At 44.5% G+C, this 22,990-nt stretch overlaps 1 protein-coding gene and 1 long non-coding RNA gene across 3 annotated transcripts; one reads left to right on the top strand and one right to left on the bottom strand.

Annotated features, from left to right (window-relative positions):
* Positions 1-2,386: 2,386 nt before the first annotated feature.
* LOC127341640 (uncharacterized) lies at positions 2,387-10,934 on the bottom strand. Of its 2 annotated transcripts, none has more exons than XM_051367513.2 (14): positions 10,735-10,934; positions 10,558-10,611; positions 9,295-9,474; positions 9,057-9,188; positions 8,798-8,937; positions 8,280-8,366; positions 8,061-8,189; positions 6,639-6,791; positions 5,911-6,009; positions 4,917-5,011; positions 4,534-4,794; positions 3,678-4,452; positions 3,369-3,602; positions 2,387-2,841 (listed from the first exon to the last, which is right to left on the bottom strand). In XM_051367513.2, the coding sequence occupies exons 1-13, from the start codon at positions 10,778-10,780 to the stop codon at positions 3,396-3,398; spliced, it is 2,358 nt and encodes a 785-aa protein (XP_051223473.1). In that variant the 5' UTR covers positions 10,781-10,934; the 3' UTR covers positions 2,387-2,841; positions 3,369-3,395. The 2 variants fall into 2 exon arrangements, with proteins under 2 accessions (XP_051223473.1, XP_051223474.1); XM_051367514.2 differs by having other exon boundaries at positions 2,387-2,853.
* An 8,184-nt stretch (positions 10,935-19,118) lies between these two features.
* LOC127341639 (uncharacterized) lies at positions 19,119-21,472 on the top strand. Its single transcript, XR_007875679.1, has 3 exons — positions 19,119-19,704; positions 19,782-19,831; positions 21,408-21,472. It is a non-coding gene; the product is annotated as an uncharacterized lncRNA (long non-coding RNA).
* The last annotated feature ends 1,518 nt before the right edge of the window (positions 21,473-22,990 follow it).

Raw genomic sequence — 22,990 nt, forward strand, 5'->3', positions numbered from 1 at the left:
GCGTCCAGTGGCCTTTTGGCCCAACACCGGCTGCTGGGTCGGTCCACGATCGGGCCGCCGGCACGCGCCCGGCCCGATCGGGCGCCTCCACAGCCCGCTCGCCTCTGCGCTGCCCACACGGCTGCGGGCGCGGCCTGCTCGCCAGCGTGGCCTGCACGCCCCCGCGCGGCCTGCCGCCTCCATCCGGTCTGGGCTCCGGCTCGGCCGCACCATGAACCGGCCTATCCGGCCTATGCCCCGGTCGGCCGGCTGGGCCGCCGGCTGGGCTATTTTTCTGCTCGATTTTCAGTGTTGTTTTTTCCCCAACGGTTATTTTCTCTCCCCTACTATAAATAGACTTCTTCCACCTTGAGCTGAGTTAGTTCTTCCCCTTTCTTCACCTCCATTGTTGCTATTCGAAGAACTACCTTCCCCTCTTGATTTCTCCCATGATTCTTGCACATCCTTGAGGATTTGAGAGAGGAGATCTAGATCTACAATCCCCACCAATCAATTTCTCCTCTAAGTGAGGGGAACCCTTTGGATCTAGATCTTGGAGTCTTTTGTTGACTTTCCCCATTGTTCTTCCTCTCCAATCTCATCCTAGCATTTGTTGCTTGGGTGGGATTTGAGTGTGAAGGACTTGAACACCTCTAGTGTTCTTGCTTTGCATCATTGCATAGTGTTGAGCTCTCCACCATGATTAGTTCAAGTGAGAGACCGTGAGCTTGTTACTCTTGGAGGGAGACCTCCTAGTTGGCTTGGCGATTGGTGCTCCGGTGATCTCTTCAAGGAAGATTGTGAAGAGGCCCGGGCTTCTCCTTCGTGGAGCTTGTGAAGTGGTTGTGGAGCTTGCCATCTCCGTAGCGGAGGAAAAGCTAACCATAAGGAAAGGGCCATTATCCTTCGTGGGTGTGGCTCGGAGAATAGGGTGAGCCTTCGTGGCGCGGGGAATCCTTCGTGGGACCTCCACTCCTCCAAACGTGACGTACCTTCTTGCAAAGGAAGGGAACACGGGAATACATCCTCGTCTCCGCGTGCCTCGGTTATTTCTATACCCGAGCTCTCTTTCCTTGTGATAGCCATCGTGCTTGAAGTACATATATCTTGCTATCATCTGTGCTACATATATCTTGTGCCTATCTTGATTAGCTCTAGTTGTTATTATTACACTTAGTTGAGCTTAGCATATTTAGGGTTTGTGCTTGTAAACTAAACGTTAGTTTAATTCCGCATTCTTACAAGACAAATCCGCAAGAGTTTTTAAACGCATATTTAGGGTATGAGTGGAATTATGTTTCGATACCATATGTCATTGGCAGTACAGATCCATGTGGTTGATGTATGTAGTAGTGGTTACATACTCCCACGAGTCATTCAAATTTATATATTGAAGTCATTGAGGACTTAATATTTTTAATCCAAAGGAAAATCGCAACATGTGTGTGTGAAACTTCTGGAGTCATTCTATGACTTGAAGTAGTTGGAGATAATTGTGTGGTACCACCGACTGTGTGAGTTCTTCCATGATAAGGATAACTCTAATATTATTGATTGTTGACGTGTACTCATGGATAAATCCTTAATTGGATTTTACGTCACCTAAGTGGTGATTATCTTATCATCAATGTCTTCATGCGAGACATTTGAGATACACACAATCATTTTAAGGCGGAAATTTGGGTCAAATCAAATCATGCTTAAGTTTTTAACTTGAGCTTGTTCCCTAGGAATAAATGTATATCAATCTTCATATATCCAAAAATATTGATATAAATATATAATATCAAAGACACTAGCAGAAAATCTGGGTGCAACCGGCTCCAGACGGCTACACGGAGGTATTTCCAGGCTAATAGGTTGTGTCATACTAGGAGAATTCAAAAATGGGTAGTTTCTTGTTGGTATTCCTCTTTCATTATTTGATACATGCCTCAACCTTAGCATTTTCAATGATTGTAATAATTATGAATGTTTAATACTTTGATTTAAATAGATAGATCTATTGATGCAAAGGCTGGGCCAAAGCTCCCACATAAAAAAGAAGAAGAACGGGACAATTCAAGTAGGACACAATTTTGCTGCGCGGCGCCTACCACCTACCATTTTAACTTAAGCGGTGGCATTGCATGTAATTTCTAGAGAATAACAGGGGTAATTTTAAGTTGAACAAAACCATCCACGAAAATCATTTTGCTTTTATTATCAGGTAATAGATATAGACTACTATCAGCACTCCTTTTCAGTTTATCTATAGTCATCGTGTTTGAAGACATACAGCATAACCTTATAGTATTAGAGTGAAACCTACAAATTTTGCCAAAGGCTTTCTCTGAAATATCCCAAATTATAGAGGAGTACTCAAGTACAGCTAGACTAGAAATTCTCATATAGTGAACCCTACAAATTTACAAAAGGCTTTCTATGAAATATCAAAAATTGCAGAGAAGTTCTCGAGTACAGATAGACTAGAAATTCTCGTATATGGAGTAATATCTAGTCAGAGCTGCAAAAGGGATAAGATAGCTTAAAAAGGGCATACACCATCCTCACAGGCCAATACAGGACCTGCTGCTGTTACATGGTTCAGTTCATGCAGAGAACTAGTCTAGATCACAGCCGAGAAAGAAACTTGTAGTAACAGGCATCCTAGCAGTCTACACAGACAAGACAGCATCATCTATCTTCATACTTTCCCCAGATCACCCAGCTTCAGACCATCGGCCTCCATCCATGACTGGCCTGGAACACTCCTTCATCAGAATACACTTGCGATTAACAAGCCAAATAAAGGCAGGCATCCCAGCAGAGACAAGACAGCATCATCTATCTTCAGACCATCGGCCTCCATCCATGACTGGCCTGGAACACATCCTTCATCAGAATACACTTGCGATTAACAAGCCAAATAAAGGATTGAACTTTAACAAGTATCTTGATTTTCCAAATATTTTCGAGGAAAACCCAGGCTCGAACATTTCATAATTCATTCTACACTGTTTCGCTATCCTAGTATACTATTAGCTCCGTTCTGAAACAGAGGTAGTGCTTAGTAAGAAAATAAGAAGTCTTACAAATTTAACTCTCTTAAAGCCAAGGGGATATCATGAGTTGCTAGACTAAGCATGATCAAAGCACCTGAAAATGTGGTGATCAATGAATAAGGGTGGGTGCATAGCTATTTAGGAATTGCAAGTAACTAATTGTCCGCTGAAGTAGGAGAACATTACCACCCAAGACCTCCTTAACCCCTTCCCGAACGAATTGAGCAAGGGGAGAAAATAAAGATAGTTTCAAGGCCAATCAAAGAAAAATTTACTTTTTCTGTATGTACAGCAACCTAAATTGTGAATGTTACTGTAACACATCAGACGAGCTCAAAAAATTACCTTGTGAAAACCACAAGTCCAGTATGCTTACATCTGGCCTATCTGCTTAGTGTTATAGCCATTAACAGCATACTGATTAGTTCCAAGAGTGGGAACGGCAATGGGTACATTAGGTGCTCCAATTCCTTGAATGCGGGTGTTAACAGGAATCCACAGAGACAGTTCAACTGAGAGTAGATGAACAAACTTCGACGCTTGCAACATTACTAACGCCTCGGCTTGTTTCTGAGACATCTATTTAAGCAAAAAAAAGCATCATCAGTAACAGAATGAACCAAACAGTAAACTGGCAAAGTTCTAAACTTGTACCTGATGTATCTCATAGTGTGAAATAAAGTTCCTGCAATGTTGTGAAAAATAGGCTAAAGATCGCCTTTTGTTCCATCTTAATTTAGAAAATCCCCACACCTTAGTTAGCGGAGAAGACATACAAGTGCTCCATAAATGATTGAGTGCCCGCATACACAGAGAGAAAGCTTTAACTCCACCAACGCCGCCAGGGTAGCACTTCATATGGAGAGCTGAATTCAAGTGATAAGAGATTCTTCCCATTGAAGTTTTCAGTGTGATATGAGATATGAAATAACCAATCAGTTCTTCCATATTCGCACCATGTACAATATTTTGTATGTCCATTAAATCCGTCACTAGATAAGCAACATAGTCCGGAAGTTGACCGCTGATTTGACTATTATCCTCTCCATGAACTAGGATCCGAATCACGGGTAGTCCCTGCCGGACCCTTGCTGGGGAAAAATAGAATGTTCTTCTAATCACGTACCCTAAGCATCTCATACTAGATGCAAACCGGTCATCATCTATATCTTCATAACCCTCAAAGTCTGATCTAAAGTTGAAACATCCAGAACTGCTGTTGAAGACAATATCCGCAGAAGTGAAGGCCGGGACACATACCCTTTGATGAAATAGCCTATGAATCATCCAAATCAAATGATAGCATATCTGGGTCCCTGGTAGATCTAGGCATACTGCAATTTCGCGATAATTTGGTACTGAACATAAATCAAATAACTCGTCGCCGAAAGCATGCGTATAGTCGATGAATGGGAGATGAAATGTAATCCTACAGTTCATAAATTTCAATTATACATGAGCGTATATGTAAAAAGTAAAAAAACTTGCAATGAGTACTAAATTGGCATACCGCTGCGGTACCCCACCCCGAAGTCGCCCCCTTGGCATAAGAGAGCTGCCAGGCAGTACACGTTGTGATTTTAATGTTTCATCCAGCTCCAAATTCCTTGAGGAATAAATGATATAGTAATCATAAATGATCACCCCAAGCTTTCTCGATGCGGAAGAAACTGCTTCCCGCACAGTACTTTGTAACGGTACATCAACAGATACCATAAACTGGCCAAACACTATATAAAGTTGCATTTGGACTGTACAGTTGTGTTCCGTGCTGCAAATCATGGACTAATTATTGTAAATTTTTGGTTACAGAAAAGAAATATAACTCAGAGTAACAAAAACTGTGCTTTGCAAATCATTCCAGCTTTAAGGTGGAGGGAACTGTATTCTAACCTTAATGATGAATCCATGTGACCCTTTTCTTTCCTCTCCGAGGTCATACGGGAAATTTCCTTTGTCTTCCCAGTCACTTCTTTTCTCCACCTTACCTGCAAGCATTCATAATAGTTCAGCGAAGGTGCTAAAGCTGACATGTACAAATCCACATGATTATACTGCATTGTATAACCATATCAAAGATTCTGGAGATGTAAGACATCAACGAAGTTTCATGAATTCATCTTTTTATAACATGCACGGATGATGTCAAATAAGTTTCTTAAGTGAAGTAAAAAATGCTTACCATGCATGTTAATTTTCATAAGTTAAGATCAGTCCCAATCAGTGAAAAAGAAACATGACAGCAGCGAAGTATGAACACAACCTAGTATTTACATGTCACCATTTGTTGTTTCATATATGTAATGACATGCATCAATACAACAGTTGCTTTTATTAATTCTCCGTCGCCCCCTGCGTGTACTGCATGATGTAATCTTGCTTCATTCTTTCCCAAATAGTAAGGTGCATTAATTTTACTCCCTCCGATCCATAATAATTGTCGGGGCTTTAGTTCAAATTTGGACTAAATTCACTAAAGCCCCAACGCTTATTATGGATCAGAGGGAGTAGCACATTTTTAAATGCATATTGGCTTCAGATCATATTTATTTTAGATGACCCTTCATCAGACCTAATCAAAATTTAAGTTGTTCTTTAGTCAAATACATTCATGGCATTGTACATGACACTTCCTTCAAAATATATGGAGCTTATAGAATCACCTTGTGTCCCAGTCCCACCGTTCATTATCAGTTTACATTAATTTTCTGGCTTTTCCAAATCAAAGCTCAAATTTTACATTTATTGCAAGGTTAGATATCCTAAGAGCTTAATACTGTAATCTAGAGTAGACAGAAAACCTATTTAGAAAAAAATGTTCTCCAATTCGATTAATGATATGAGTTTAGCTTGTAAAATATTGTAGAGAAAAGTGCAAGAGGTTTACCAGGTCATAAAACGGTGATGGCATCTTATACTCCTTCTTGAATGCCGTATCAGCCTTTGACTTGAACAAAGAATTTCTTCTTTCAAAGTGCAGTTGCTCCTGGAAAATAAGTTGGAGAAAAAGAATAAATAACGTTTGAATTGTGGAATTAATCATCACTAATAATAAATAAACTTGAAATGTCTATCACAAGAGAAATTAAGCATCTTTGTGTTCACGTGCTTATGCTGCAACCTGAGTTTAGTTAGCATTTTTACTAAATGATTTCAATCTATTATCCACCAGACAACCTGAGTTTAGTTGCTCCGTAGCATTTTTCATCCATTACAATCCAGGGTTACTCATATTATGCTATGTTAATGAATTGATATCACATGGGTTCATGTCTTCATGATGTCTATAAGTCTATTGTTGGCAGCCTTGTTATTAGGCCAGGGCCAGATATTATCTCTTCTTCGTCATATTACCCTTCTAAATGATGGTTTGTAGTTTGTTCTCAGCTAATCAGCTCTAAATGATTTCTTTTTATAACGATCTTCACAGGCTGGACATCTAAAAAAACTGTTGTTAGATAAAGTCGTCATCCTCTCATTATAGATGCAGTGTCATGCATATAGTAACAACAGCTTGGATCACACTGAATGGACACATTTGACTGAAGAGGAAAATTGCTTAGTTTTGAACCAATATTCAGTATGAAAACAGCATGAGAACAGAAGATAACATACTATTGGCCTTTTATCTCCAAATTTTGCATAAGAAATTACTCCCTCAATACTCCAGTCTGGGACATTTGGAATTGGGGTAGTCAGAGGCAGCAACATTTCAACCTCTTCCATGCAATCACGCACTGCAGCATACTCTATTGGCAACATACCCGCCTGGGCAACAAAAAGGAAAATAAAATGTCATTTTATTTTAAGAAGTATCAACATCATTAAAGAATGAAACTAACGAGATTATAACAAAGGAATGTGATCAGTACATAAATACAATCACTCTAGAAAAGTATTATGTTTTCAGGAAAACCAGGATCACGAATGTTTCAACAAAAGAGAGGATACATACAGACAATTGGGATGAAGAACCACATACAGTAAGCTAAAAAGAAAGGCAATCTATTTCAGTTTTTACTCCATAAGTTCATTGGAGAAATGCTGCTACCCAGAATAGTACTTAATACTTAGTGATATCTCAGTATCTCATCAACTCTCACCAACAGTCCAGAATATTACCATAAGAACTTGAATATGACGTAATGTACAATCAGGAGAGAACCACGATCTACGAATATTTTTCAAATGATTCAACAAGGATTTAACCAGCAAGCATTTATAAGGTTTGTATGAAAGGAATTTCCGCAAAAGTTAAGACTGGGACACCGCATGAATTTGTAGTGGCAACACTTTAGTCCCCGTGTAAACATATAGATATAGATATATATTACTTCTTGTTTTTCATCTATATATATAGATAGATAAAAAAACAAGAAGTAATTGTGCATATTGTTTATTTTAGTTCGTCCTTTGACTGATCGTACCATTAATATAAACAGGTTCTTGGAGTAATAGAATGAAACAGAATAGCAACAGGATGAAGAACAGAAAAAATGTAAGATAAGAAAAGTTCATTATTATAGTGTCTACTGCATGAGTACATTTGAGGAATGCTGCTATATACCTACAATGGTAAATAATACGATCTCGGATTCTCATAAACTGTTAAGTTAAGCACCGATATGAACTTATTTCAGAAATTAAAAATAGCGATATATGTTGGGTACTGTTTTATATAAGCAACATAGGAATGGTTTTTCCACTGGAACTCAATAATTGATGAACAACAAAAAATAGCAAGTCTACTGATATAAATCATTGGAAATTGGGCTATATTCCAGGGGGTGGATGTGTAGTGAGGTCACCCCTCCCACCAGACTTCAAATCCTGGGAAGCTAATTATGCTCTTAAGAGGAGCTCTCATAGGTCCTTCAAGGACTGTTTGAATGGAAGGTTAAGACATAACTATACTAGGCACAAGTAAATTTTTGCATTAGCATAGCCAGCGACATAAACGTGTTGCTAAATAGCTTTATATATTGAAATCCTGCATACCAGGTCAGTAAAAATCTAGTAAATATATACAGAACTTACATCATCTGGAATATTAGGATCTGCTCCAGCCTTCAGTAGCAATCTAATGTAGTTGGTGTAGTCTCCGTGCATTGTTGCAAATGCCAGGGGAGTAATCATGGAACCCCTGCAGTTAACATTGGCACCAGCCTACAAAAAGGATTATGCAATAGAACATTCATGGTGTCAAGTAGGCAGAATCATAGCATAGCAATGATTAATAATGAAGATAATATTCACCTTAATGAGCAGCTTCATACATTTCCATGAGCCGTAAATAACAGCACCGAGCAGGGGACCTCCAACACCACTAGTAGTGATGTTAGGCTGAAAGCAAGGCATTGTGTTATTTACTAAAAAACGCATGTCACATTATGAACTTGAGAGTTTCTTTTCCGATAAAGAAGGATGTACTACTAAAAAGGCACCCCATCATATAATCTACTTTCTACTGGTGTGTATATTTTGTGACTCGAGGGACCTGGTGGTAATTAGTGGACCACGGCTGTTTGGTTTGGGGATAAGAATGGGTTGCTGTATAAAATCAAAAGCACTTCCTGATCTCTATTAAATTTCATAAACCTAGCAAACGATGATGTTGTGCAACATCTAAGATTGTTTCAGTACAAGCAACAAAACACCACCAGCTTAAGGCATATTCGTTCACATCATTTAACTACAGAGTTTGCAAACTAAAAAAACAATCTGTCTAAAGTAACTATAGTTAGAAGAAATATGAAACAGTAGAGGTCACATACATTCGCATTGTGGTCCAGTAAAATCTTGAGTGTCTTATCTTGCTCATTTGTAGCAGCCATATAGAGTGGAGTTCCACGGCCACAGTCCAGGTCAACTGGCACTCCTTTTGAAAGGATGAACTCTGTTACCTTGCTACTTCCTGTGGCGAATTAGATGACACAAACATTGAACAAACTGAGCATAGTAGAGTAAATAATCACTAGTTCAATTGACCAAATTACAGCAATTAAGTGTGAGTGTGTGTTTCGAAGGAAGCACCTTTAGCCGCAGCATGGTGGAGAACTGTGCTTCCTTTGTCGTCTGTTTTCATCAGATCACCACCATGATCAAGAAAGTATGTGAAGGTAGGAAGATCACCCGACTGAGCAGACATCATAAACGGAGTCGAGCCTGTAGAAAAATGCACATCATGGACAGAATCTCAGGTCTCAAACTGGGAAACATTGACATGGTAGAAACCACTTTATATAAATAATGAAGAAAGTTGTAGAAGGACCTTGCGCTAGAGCTCCAGATCCAGGAGCATTCCCATCTCCCCCAAGCTCCTCCACCAAATACTTGCAAACCACCAGATTTCCGGCCATCGCCGCGAAATGCAACACATTAAGTCCATCCGTGTTGAAAGAGAAAATGGCGGACCGGTCGCCATTTCCTTTGGTAAGACTCTTTACAATACCTTTCCCCAAATAAGAAACATCATCACCCATTACGGAAATTAATGGCCAAATTAACAAGATTGAAGACATAATAATGAAACAAGAAAGCATGTGCGCAGTGCATAGGAACCTCATCTAACACATATAGTTGTAACTCTGCCAACATATCAGTATAGAGTATACTTAACTACAACACAAATCTGGATGTAAAGAGAAACCGACCCCATCATCAAAAGTTGTTACTACATTTATGGATACCCTGAATTGTTAAGATAAAGAGAGTGCTAATACAAATTTTGTTTGATCCCGAATCATGCATGGTACCTTGCAGTTACTAGATACTAGAATAGGTTGGCCATCGCTGCTCTAAACGATATATATACGGCAGTAGCTTATGAAATCAAAGACAATGTTAATTAGCACCACAGCAAATAGGATCCGACACAAGAAAGCATGTGCGCAATGCATAGGAACCTCATCTAACACATATAGTTATAACTCTGGCAACATATCAGTTAAGAGTATACTTAATTAGAATACAAATCTGGATGTAAAGAGAAACCGACCCCATCATCAGATCAAGAGTTGTTACATTTATGGATACCCTGAATTATTAAGATAAAGAGACTGCTAATACAAGATACCTTGCAGTTACTAGATAGAATAGGTTGGCCATCGGTTGCTAATCCAAGGCACATGCTTCTGAACACGTTATCAAATAAAATAAACGATATATATACGGCAGTAGCTTATGAAATCAAAGACAATCTTAATTAGCACCATGTACGTACAGCAAATCGGATCCGGCACATGATCATTCCACAGATCCAGAAAAACGAACGGACGAAGGAGCAAGTACATGGCAGAAAATAGAACATCTCCGACTACTAGTATCTCTATTTCCCAAGGCGAGCAGTAACGGATGATATGCGCGCGAGGCAGTGCAGCCTGTGCGAACAAGAAGAAACCGCCGACACCGCGAACACAGCACACGCGTAGTGTCGCAGTAGTATACTGGGAGCGACTGAACTCGAAAAGTAGCTAGGTCATGGATGCGCGCGCGCGGCGGCGAAGAGGAGGGAGGGGAGGAGAAGGATATATACCTTTGAGGCGGCGGAGGTTGCCGTCCATGGCCGCCCTGCTGAGAGCCTTCTCATCTGCATACACGGCAGGCAGGACCGGCACTAGTTAGAAACGCATCCAGAGGCCGGAGAGAGGGGGACAATCGGAGAGGAGGACGGGACGGGACGGGACGGGAAGCGAGGGGTCGACGTATGTACCGGTGCTGCCGTCGTCGGAGGGGCAGTGGATGGACGGCGGCGCCATGTCCAAGCCCGCTCGTCTCCGTCGGCTGCTTCTGGAAGCTTCCGGAATAGGTGAGAGCCCTGCGCGGCGCTGGGGGAGGTGGGGTTTTTGGCCTGCCGCGCGCCTGCTTTGGCGAGGAGGACGAGGAGAGCGCAGCGCAGCGCAGTGGAGGAAGAGCCTGGTGTTGGTGCACTAGCGAGTCCGGTGAGTTGCTCGTGAACCGGAACGTTGGACTTGGAGTATGAAGACCCGGTCCACCCGGATTCGTCGCTCAGGGCCACACGCAGAATGGTTCGGGTCACCCGCTTGACTAGCCACACCCTCCTCCGTGACATTGTTGGCCCACAGCGCAGGTGAGCGACCAAGGAAGAAGCGCAGCGGGTAAAGGCAAGGATGGGTAGCGCTAGCGCGGAGCGGAACAGAGCAACTTTACTCTCGGGCACGGACGCAGCGCACAAATAGACCGCCGACACGTGGCCAGAAAGGACGGCGAAAGCTGATGTGCGCGACGCGACGGCGGACTGCCCGCCCACGCACGCACGCACGCAGGCATGTAGATGTAGGCGCTACTCCGCTCACCAGTGGCGGAGCCAGGACAACAACCTTGTGTTGTCACCTTAATGTTGTGTAGTCAAATACATGTATTTGTATAAATTTTTAATACTTTTTTGTATACTTTCAGCTTATGTTGTTGAAAAGCTGTGTAGTCATTTGACTACCCAGCCTAAGTGTGGCTCCGCCACTGCCGCTCACCGCAATGAGACCTGAACAAATCACAACCCCTTGCATTTTGAACCGCAATGAACTGAGCATTTTTAGTCATGACAGTATCCATATGATCAAAAACAATGTTGTGGAAGGAGAAGCATCTCTCCATTGGTGGTAAGGAGATCCTTTTAAAAGTTGTGGCCCAGGCTATCCCGGTCTATGCAATGTCGGTTTTTCAAAGTCCAAAAGGGGTCTGTAAGCGTATGACAAATGCAATAGCACAATTCTGGTGGGGCGATGATGAAAATTATTTAAAAAAATGCATTGGCTAGCGTGGTGGAAAATGTGCTACCCAAAGCGAGATGGTGGGTTGGGCTTCCGTGATTTTCATTCTTTCAATCTGGCGATGTCGAGTAAACAAGTATGGCGCCTCATTTGCGAGCATGATTCTCTTTGTGCGAAAGTGCTTCGGGCTAAATATTACCCCCAAGGGGATATCCTTAAGGCGGGTCCAAAGGCGGGCTCCTCATTCACATGGCAAAGCATTGTCGCTGGCTTAACCACCTTTAAAATAGGATATATATGGAGGATCGGTACAGGCGAGAAGGTTGATAGTTTCCGTGATCCTTGGATCCCCTTGAGTGCTGATCGAAGAGTTCTTACTCCGAGGGGACAGCTCGGTTTTAGAAAGGTGGATGAATTAATTGATCCTACTACTGGGACGTGGAATGAGGGATTGCTCAGGAGTCACTTTTATTCCATTGATGTTAACCGTATACTCCAAATCCCCCTAAACACTCATGGGTTTGATGATTTTGTGGCATGGAACCATGATCGGAATGGTCGGTTCTCGGTCCGATCTGCGTATCACCTCCAATGGAAGCATACCTTTGTATCTCGGTCAGGTAATGATGGCGTGTATTTCACACGTTCGTTGGGCAACCCCAAGAGGAAGGTATGATGCGCACAGCAGCAAGTTTTCCCTCAGAAAGAAACCAAGGTTTATCGAACCAGGAGGAGCCAAGAAGCACGTTGAAGGTTGATGGCGGCGGGATGTAGTGCGGCGCAACACCAGGGATTCCGGCGCCAACGTGGAACCTGCACAACACAACCAAACTACTTTGCCCCAACGAAACAGTGAGGTTGTCAATCTCACCGGCTTGCTGTAACAAAGGATTAACCGTATTGTGTGGAAGATGATTGTTTGCAGAAAACAGTAAAACAAGTATTGCAGTAGATTGTATTTCAGTAAAGAGAATTGGACCGGGGTCCACAGTTCACTAGAGGTGTCTCTCCCATAAGACGAACAGCATGTTGGGTGAACAAATTACAGTTGGGCAATTGACAAATAAAGAGAGCATGACCATGCACATACATATCATGATGAGTATAGTGAGATTTAATTGGGCATTACGACAAAGTACATAGACCGCCATCCAACTGCATCTATGCCTAAAAAGTCCACCTTCAGGTTATCATCCGAACCCCCTCCAGTATTAAGTTGCAAAGCAACAGACAATTGCATTAAGTATGGTGCGTAATGTAATCAACAACTACATCCTTAGACATAGCATCAATGTTTTATCCCTAGTGGCAACAAAGACAACACAACCTTAGAACTTTCTCACATCCTTGTCCCGGTGTCAATGCGAGGCATGAACCCACTATCGAGCATAAGTACTCCCTCTTGGAGTTACAAGCATCTACTTGGCCAGAGCATCTACTAGTAACGGAAAGCATGCAAGATCATAAACAACACATAAGCATAACTTTGATAATCAACATAACAAGTATTCTCTATTCATCGGATCCCAACAAACGCAACATATAGAATTACAGATAGATGATCTTGATCATGTTAGGCAGCTCACAAGATCCGACAATGATAGCACAATGGGGAGAAGACAACCATCTAGCTACTGCTATGGACCCATAGTCCAGGGGTAGACTACTCACACATCACACCGGAGGCGACCATGGCGGCGTAGAGTCCTCCGGGAGATGATTCCCCTCTCCGGCAGGGTGCCGGAGGCGATCTCCTGGATCCCCCGAGATGGGATCGGCGGCGGCGGCGTCTCTGGAAGGTTTTCCGTATCGTGGCTCTCGGTACTGGGGTTTTCGTCACGGAGGCTTTAAGTAGGCGGAAGGGCAGAGTCGGGGGCCAGACGAGGGGGCCACACCATAGGGCGGCGCGGGCCCCCCTTGGGCCGCTCCGCCACGTGGTGGCGCCACCTCGTGGCCCTACTTCGTGTGTTCTTCGGTCTTCTGGAAGCTCCGTGGAAAAATAGGCCCCTGGGCGTTGATTTCGTCCAATTCCGAGAATATTTCCTTACTAGGATTTCTGAAACCAAAAACAGCAGAAACAAAGACAGCGGCACTTCGGCATCTTGTTAATAGGTTAGTTCCAGAAAATGCACGAATATGACATAAAGTGTGCATAAAACATGTAGATAACATCAATAATGTGGCATGGAACATAAGAAATTATCGATACGTCGGAGACGTATCAGCATCCCCAAGCTTAGTTCTGCTCGTCCCGAGCAGGTAAAACGATAACACAGATAATTTCTGGAGTGACATGCCATCATAATCTTGATCATACTATTTGTAAAGCATATGTAGTGAATGCAGCGATCAAAACAATGTGTATGACATGAGTAAACAAGTGAATCATATAGCAAAGACTTTTCATGAATAGCACTTCAAGACAAGCATCAATAAGTCTTGCATAAGAGTTAACTCATAAAGCAATAATTCAAAGTAAAGGCATTGAAGCAACACAAAAGAAGATTAAGTTTCAGCGGTTGCTTTCAACTTGTAACATGTATATCTCATGGATATTGTCAACATAGAGTAATATAATAAGTGCAATAAGCAAGTATGTAGGAATCAATGCATAGTTCACACAAGTGTTTGCTTCTTGAGGTGGAGAGAAATAGGTGAACTGACTCAACATTGAAAATAAAAGAATGGTCCTCATTGAGGAAAAGCATCGATTGCTATATTTGTGCTAGAGCTTTGATTTTGAAAACATGTAGAGAGCAATAAAAGTAAAATTTTGAGAGGTGTTTGTTGTTGTCAACGAATGGTAATGGGTACACTAACTACCTCGTCAACCGGACTTATAAGAGCGGCTCCCATTTTATTCATTTTTGGGTGGCACTCCTTCCAACCTTTCTTTCACAAACCATGGCTAACCGAATCCTCGGGTGCCTGCCAGCAATCTCATACCATGAAGGAGTGCCTTTTTATTTTAGTTTTATTATGATGATGACACTCCTCCCAACCTTTGCTTACACAAGCCATGGCTAACCGAATCCTTCGGGTGCCGTCCAACAATCACATACCATGGAGGAGTGTCTATTTTTGTTAATTAATTTGGGACTGGGAATCCCATTGCCAGCTCTTTTTGCAAAATTATTGGATAAGCGGATGAAGCCACTAGTCCATATGAGAGTCCGTCAAAAGTAAATGACAAGGTTGAAAGCTAAACACCACATACTTCCTCATGAGCTATAAAACATTGACACAAATCAGAGGTAATAAATTTTGAATTGTTTAAAGGTAGCACTCAAGCAATTTACTTTGGAATGGCTGGAAAATACCATGTAGCATAGGTAGGTATGGTGGACACAAATGGCATAGTGGTTGGCTCAAGTATTTTGGATGCATGAGAAGTATTCCCTCTCGATACAAGGTTTAGGCTAGCAAGGCTTATTTGAAACAAACACAAGGATGAACTGGTGCAGCAAAACTCACATAAAAGACATATTGAAAACATTATAAGACTCTACACCGTCTTCCTTGTTGTTCAAACTCAATACTAGAAATTATCTAGACCTTAGAGAAACCAAATATGCAAACCAAATTTTAGCATGCTCTATGTATTTCTTCATTAATGGGTGCAAAGCATATGATGCAAGAGCTTAATCATGAGCACAACAATTGCCAAGTATCACATTACCCAAAACATTTATAGCAATTACTACATGTATCATTTTCCAATTCCAACCATATAACAATTTAACGAAGGAGAAACTTCGCCATGAATACTATGAGTAGAAACCAAGGACATACTTGTCCATATGCTACAGCGGAGCGTGTCTCTCTCCCATGAAGTGAATGCTAGGATCCATTTTATTCAAACAAAACAAAAACAAAAACAAACCGACGCTCCAAGAAAAAGCACATAAGATGTGATGGAATAAAAATATAGTTTCAGGGGAGGAACCTGATAATGTTGTCGATGAAGAAGGGGATGCCTTGGGCATCCCCAAGCTTAGACGCTTGAGTCTTCTTGATATATGCAGGGGTGAACCACCGGGTGCATCCCCAAGCTTAGAGCTTTTCACTCTCCTTGATCATGTTGCATCATACTCCTCTCTTGACCCTTGAAAACTTCCTCCACACCAAACTCGAAACAACTCATTAGAGGGTTAGTGCACAATATAAATTGACATATTCAGAGGTGACACAATCATTCTTAACACTTCTGGACATTGCATAATGCTACTGGACATTAGTGGATCAAAGAAATTCATCCAACATAGCAAAAGAGGCAATGCGAAATAAAAGGCAGAATCTGTCAAAACAGAACAGTTCGTATTGACGAATTTTAAAATGGCACCAGACTTGCTCAAATGAAAATGCTCAAATTGAATGAAAGTTGCATACATATCTGAGGATCATGCACGTAAATTGGCTTAATTTTCTGAGCTACCTACAGGGAGGTGGACCCAGATTCGTGACAGCAAAGAAATCTGGAACTGTGCAGTAATCCAAATCTAGTACTTACTTTTCTATCAACGGCTTAACTTGGCACAACAAAACACAAAACTAAGATAAGGAGAGGTTGCTACAGTAGTAAACAACTTCCAAGACACAAAATAAAAACAAAGTACTGTAGGTAAAAACATGGGTTGTCTCCCATAAGCGCTTTTCTTTAACGCCTTTCAGCTAGGCGCAGAAAGTGTGTATCAAGTATTATCAAGAGATGGTGAGTCGTTATCATGAGCTCCTCCATCCATAGTGGTACTAAGGGCTTTGTCAATTTTAGGTCTATAATAATACTTCTTTGGTCTAGGCACTTTAGAGACATACATAAACTTTTGCTCCTTACCCACATAAGCTTTCTCCTTATATTTAAGAGAAGAAAATGTTGAACCCAAGGTTCCCATAGCTTTTTCAAGTTCGTCAATCCTATTGATTTGATCATCATGGATAGCATTAGTTCCTAGGACACTAATTCTTTCATCAATTCCTCCTAAGGATTTATCAAGTTCATCAGTTTTATCAAGTAATATTTCCAATTTCGCTTCAATACTTGGAAAATTTTTCTCTATGGTCTCCAATTTTTTCATAACATCTTCAAGAGAGATTTCAATTTTAACTTTATCAACAGGGGCTATTCCAAATAAGCTCTCAATAATGCAACTAGCTTCTAATGCAGGAGTACTTAGGAAGTCACCTTTTGCGAGACTATCAAGAACATATCTATTCCAGCTAGAGATACCAACATAAAAATTCCTGAGTAAAATAATGGTGGAATGCTTCTTAGTGCATCTATTATGAGCATCGCTAATTCTATACCAAGCATCTCTCAAACATTCTCCCCCTCGTTGCTTAAACGTGCGAACTTCAACTTCAGGATTACTCATTTTAGTAGTAGTAAATAAAGCAAACTAGATAAAGTAAATGCAAGTAAACTAATTTTTTTGTGTTTTCGATATAGCAAACAAGATAGCAAATAAAGTAAAACTAGCAACTAATTTTTTTGTATTTTGATTTAGTGCAGCAAACAAAGTAGTAAATAAAACTAAGCAAGACAAAAACAAAGTAAAGAGATTGAGAAGTGGAGACTCCCCTTGCAGCGTGTCTTGATCTCCCCGGCAACGGCGCCAGAAAATATGCTTGATGGCGTGTATTTCACACGTTCGTTGGGCAACCCCAAGAGGAAGGTATGATGCGCACAGCAGCAAGTTTTCCCTCAGAAAGAAACCAAGGTTTATCGAACCAGGAGGAGCCAAGAAGCACGTTGAAGGTTGATGGCGGCGGGATGTAGTGCGGCGCAACACCAGGGATTCCGGCGCCAACGTGGAACCTGCACAACACAACCAAACTACTTTGCCCCAACGAAACAGTGAGGTTGTCAATCTCACCGGCTTGCTGTAACAAAGGATTAACCGTATTGTGTGGAAGATGATTGTTTGCAGAAAACAAGAAACAAGTATTGCAGTAGATTGTATTTCAGTAAAGAGAATTGGACCGGGGTCCACAGTTCACTAGAGGTGTCTCTCCCATAAGACGAACAGCATGTTGGGTGAACAAATTACAGTTGGGCAATTGACAAATAAAGAGAGCATGACCATGCACATACATATCATGATGAGTATAGTGAGATTTAATTGGGCATTACGACAAAGTACATAGACCGCCATCCAACTGCATCTATGCCTAAAAAGTCCACCTTCAGGTTATCATCCGAACCCCCTCCAGTATTAAGTTGCAAAGCAACAGACAATTACATTAAGTATGGTGCGTAATGTAATCAACAACTACATCCTTAGACATAGCATCAATGTTTTATCCCTAGTGGCAACAGCACAACACAACCTTAGAACTTTCTCACATCGTCCTGTGTGTCAATGCAGGCATGAACCCACTATCGAGCATAAGTACTCCCTCTTGGAGTTACAAGCATCTACTTGGCCAGAGCATCTACTAGTAACGGAAAGCATGCAAGATCATAAACAACACATAAGCATAACTTTGATAATCAACATAACAAGTATTCTCTATTCATCGGATCCCAACAAACGCAACATATAGAATTACAGATAGATGATCTTGATCATGTTAGGCAGCTCACAAGATCCGACAATGATAGCACAATGGGGAGAAGACAACCATCTAGCTACTGCTATGGACCCATAGTCCAGGGGTAGACTACTCACACATCACACCGGAGGCGACCATGGCGGCGTAGAGTCCTCCGGGAGATGATTCCCCTCTCCGGCAGGGTGCCGGAGGCGATCTCCTGGATCCCCCGAGATGGGATCGGCGGCGGCGGCGTCTCTGGAAGGTTTTCCGTATCGTGGCTCTCGGTACTGGGGTTTTCGTCACGGAGGCTTTAAGTAGGCGGAAGGGCAGAGTCGGGGGCCAGACGAGGGGGCCACACCATAGGGCGGCGCGGGCCCCCCTTGGGCCGCGCCGCCACGTGGTGGCGCCACCTCGTGGCCCTACTTCGTGTGTTCTTCGGTCTTCTGGAAGCTCCGTGGAAAAATAGGCCCCTGGGCGTTGATTTCGTCCAATTCCGAGAATATTTCCTTACTAGGATTTCTGAAACCAAAAACAGCAGAAAACAAAGAATCGGCACTTCGGCATCTTGTTAATAGGTTAGTTCCAGAAAATGCACGAATATGACATAAAGTGTGCATAAAACATGTAGATAACATCAATAATGTGGCATGGAACATAAGAAATTATCGATACGTCGGAGACGTATCAGGTAACATGGCTATCCCTGGAACATCTATCCATATTTCAGTTTGGAAGGAATTATGGCGGCTCAAAGTACCAAGTAAGATTAAGATTTTTGCATGGCGTGCTCTTCATGGTTTGATGCCTCTGAAATCTATCCTAGCTAATCTAAAGGTATAATTGTTGCACCCCCATGGAGCATGGAGAGTCTATCCACGCCAGGCACCTCGCGCGCGGGGGTTGGGCAGTGGCCTCGGTACTGCCTCACAGGCTGGGCCACGTGCTGCAATGTAATTGGCTCAACCAAGGGACAAAAACGTAATCGACTCAGCTGAGAGAGAGGACCCAAAATATCTCTCCCTCCACGTTCTCTCTCTCCCTCCCAAACCTTATCCTCTCCCGTTCCAATCTTCCTGGCGGTGGCGGAGGCGACGGATACCGGAAGAAGCAGCGACGAGTGAGCAGCCAGCGGTGGGGAACGAAGAGCCCTCCCCGGCATACCCCCTCTCTCTCTCTCTCCATGTCCTCTCACGGGTGGAGCGCGTCGCGAGCACAAGGGCACAAGGGAGCGGCTCCGGCGGTGGAGCGCGTTTCGAGCGCGGCACAAGCGCCGCCGTGGCGGACGAGCCGTGCCGCCGTGGAGGATGGACCCCGCCATGGAGGATAGGCCGCTGCCGTGGAGGACGGACAGAGGACCGGCAAAGGCACGGGCGTGACGGCGAGATCGCCAGGGCCGCGCGACCTGGAGGCATTCCCAGGTTCCTCTCTCTCTCTCTCTCTGAAATCCGTTCATCCTCATGAGCAAATTTGGTGAAATTATTGTGTGATTGGTTAGGAAAGGACACTGCAAGGAAGGTGTTGATTTTGAACAGATTGTGTCATCAGGTAGCCTCTTCATTTCCTGAAATTTAGCTACAAGAGTCCCTTGCTTGTACGATATTTTTTTTCGAAAAGGGGGAAAAATCGCCCCAGCTTCTGCATCCAAAGGATGCACACGGCTTTTTATTAGATTATTCATGAAGCCTTACAAGAAACAATACAAAAGATCACTCTCAAAGCAACCTAACTATACCTACAGTGGGATGTATAGGGTGACAATACACCAACTCACATCATCCAAACTAAATGCCTTCCCAAACCGCCCAATAGCAGGTGAGAAGCACATCCAGTCAAGCAGACTCTCAGCGCACGCCAACGCCCACGCCACAGGAGTTGCTTCCGCCGTCTTCCTCGACTCCATCTTCAAGAGAAATAATCGCATTAACCTTGCAAGACCTGCCGTCGATGCCACCATGACGCCAGACGGCTCCACCATCCACTCCACCAACATCCGCCAACATCCAGCAGCTGCTCCAAAAACGATGCCCCAAGAGGTAGAACGACGTAGAGCGCGCCGCCATCGTCCGATCCGGGAGACCCGGACCTAGGGTTTCCCCCGGAGCAGCACGAGTGAGAGACCGCAGACTGCGACGACGATGCCTTCAAGAAGGTAGCGGCGTGACACGTCGCCATCGTCCGCCAACCGAGGTCGGAGCACGGTTTTCACCGGCAGCCGCGCATCCCGAACCCGCCGAGTGTAGTGCCAAGACGGGCAAAGATGACGCCTTCGACAAGGTAACGACGTCGCCCGACGCCGCCATCATCCGCCAAGACCGAGGTCGAGGCTCGGTTTTCACCGGCCGCCATGACACCCCGGACTAGATCTCACCGCCACCCTGCCGCCCACACGGCCAGGGCCACGGGCCACCGCTCGCCGCGAAGAAGACGGCACCGCTGCCACCATCCGGAGCCGCCGCTCCGGCGTCCAGGGCCCCCGCCGAGGCCACCACCAGCAGCCCCTCCAGCACCGAAGCCCGCCGCCACCGAGCCGCCAGATCCCGAGAGCCACCCGCCGCCACGGACGGAGGAGCGGCTGCCGGAGTCGCCGACCAAGGGGGAGACGCGTCGGGGGTGGAGAGCGTCGCCGGGCAGCGGCCTCAGCCCCGGCAAGCCCAGCCTGGCCACCTTCCTCCATGCGGCTGTGCTTGGCGCCGGGGACCGCAGCCGAGGGCCAAATCCCCGCTGCCCCCTTCACCGGCGCCGCGGCCTTTGGCCGGCAGCACCTCGAGGGGCGACGAGGAGGGAGAGAGGGGGGAGGGCGGACGGGGCGGCGGCGGCTAGGGTTTGCCCCTCCCGGTCGCCAGGAGGAGCGACGCGAGAGGGGTACGCGAGAGGGGGGAGGGGTCAGCTTGTGATTTGGGAGATAAAACATTATATGACTTGTCTATGCAAACTATTATTGCTATACAGATAAATCATTCCTGATAAAATATATTTGTGTTAGGTTTGAGACATGCATCAGATGAGAAATCTTAAGATTTAAAAGTCAATGTTCCTTACACAGGTGCATTTTTTCAGTATAGGTCAGTAAACATATCATATGTTGTACTAGCTTGACCGTTTCACACCATGTGGGTTACAGGAGGAGAAGCACACGCCATTGCGGCATCGCTGGACACAACCATGAAAGATGTGATCTCCTACTTTCACTACGGGAGAAACTCCATGTGCCGACGGCCAGCCCATGTGCCGACGGCCAAATGTCGGGGCCGTCGGCACAGCGGCCCTCGTCGACCGGCGACGGAGCTGACCGTCGGTGCACGGTCACCGTCGGCACACTGTCGTCTACACCGACGGTCACCGTCGGCACAAACCGGACCGTCGGCACAGATATTTGGCGCCCGAAGGTCACCGTCGGCACAGCCACGGCCGTCGGTACACGCGCAGACAGGCGGGCCCAGCCGTTAGGCTGTCACGGCGCCGTCTACACTGTGCCGACGGTAGCCCACGGCGCAACGGCGGCCGTCGGCACAGGGACTGGAAACTGGGTCCCCCTTATGCTGTGCCGACGGTCACCCACGGCACAAACCAGGCCGTCGGCACAGCCAATTATGCAAATTTTTTCTTTTTCTATTTTTTTTTTGCATCAAAGAGATAATTATTACCCATATAATTATTAATCCATATCATTTTTTTTGTTTATTTATTTCTCACTGCTATTTTGGCGAACCCCTTTGCGAGAAACCTATATATATGTATAAGGGCGGTATAGAACCCCTTCGCCAGAAATCGAACCTCGGAGGGGGTGAATGGCCCACACACGATACAAAATACTTAAGACCCACACACGATACAAAATACTTAAATAACTAGACTCACACACATACCAAAGCGCTTACAGAACTAGACCCACACACGAACCGAAACAGTTAAAGAACTACACCCACACAGAGGAAGCAAAACACTTAAAGAAACTACACCCACACACATGAACCAAAACACTTAAAGAACTAGACCCACACACAAACCAAAGCTTTTAAAGAACACTGGGTCGACACATGACCCGCTAGACACACGGACTCGACACACACATATTAATCAGAGAAGTCGAAATCTTCATCCTCGCTGGGGGTGTCCTCTGAAGCGGTGGTTGTGAGGTTCCACAACCACCGTTCATCATTCTCCCCCCATGTCGACGCCTCTCCTTTGGCGTACTCTGCTTCAACCTCGGCCTTCCTCTGCCGCTTTCCCGCCCTCCTCTCTCTCCTGTACGTCTGCTTCTCCTTCCAGAATGCGCGCGTTGCCTCGACGTCTCCGGGATGGTCTCTGCGCCACTGTGCCATGAACTGCTCGTCCGCCTCGGTGGTATCAATCCGCCGCTGGCCAGCCCTGTACCCGCGCGCTTTCACCTGTGAGCGAAGTAGTGGCTCAGTAGAGAGACTCTGAGCTTCCGTCAGAGACCTGACCTCCGGGAAGTTCATTTCGTGGCGCGGCCGGCCAAACCTCCAAGCCGCAACGTCGTATGCGCGGGCAGCAGCCTCCTTCGTGTAGAAGGTGCCGAGCCACACACGCGTACCACCGGCGGTGATTTCAGCCGCGAAATGTCCCGCAGGCCGCAGGCGAACGCTGATGAAGCCCGTGTTGCTACGGCGACGAGGAGCCATCTCAGCGGCAGCTCAGCTCAGAGGATTTTGTGGTTCTATTGGATGAGAGAAGTGATGAAGG

The sequence above is a fragment of the Lolium perenne genome, chromosome 3, assembly GCF_019359855.2.
Source record: "Lolium perenne isolate Kyuss_39 chromosome 3, Kyuss_2.0, whole genome shotgun sequence".
NCBI classification, from domain to species: Eukaryota; Viridiplantae; Streptophyta; class Magnoliopsida; order Poales; family Poaceae; genus Lolium; species Lolium perenne.

Excerpts from the sequence above, each read along its gene's own strand:
- LOC127341640 (XM_051367513.2), bottom strand. The coding sequence starts at position 10,780 with ATGGCGCCGCCGTCCATCCACTGCCCCTCCGACGACGGCAGCACCG. Across the intron at positions 10,612-10,734 it reads CTCCGACGACGGCAGCACCG|ATGAGAAGGCTCTCAGCAGG; the intron begins GTACATACGTCG and ends CCGTGTATGCAG. Across the intron at positions 8,190-8,279 it reads GTATGAAGCTGCTCATTAAG|GCTGGTGCCAATGTTAACTG; the intron begins GTGAATATTATC and ends TCCTTTTTGTAG.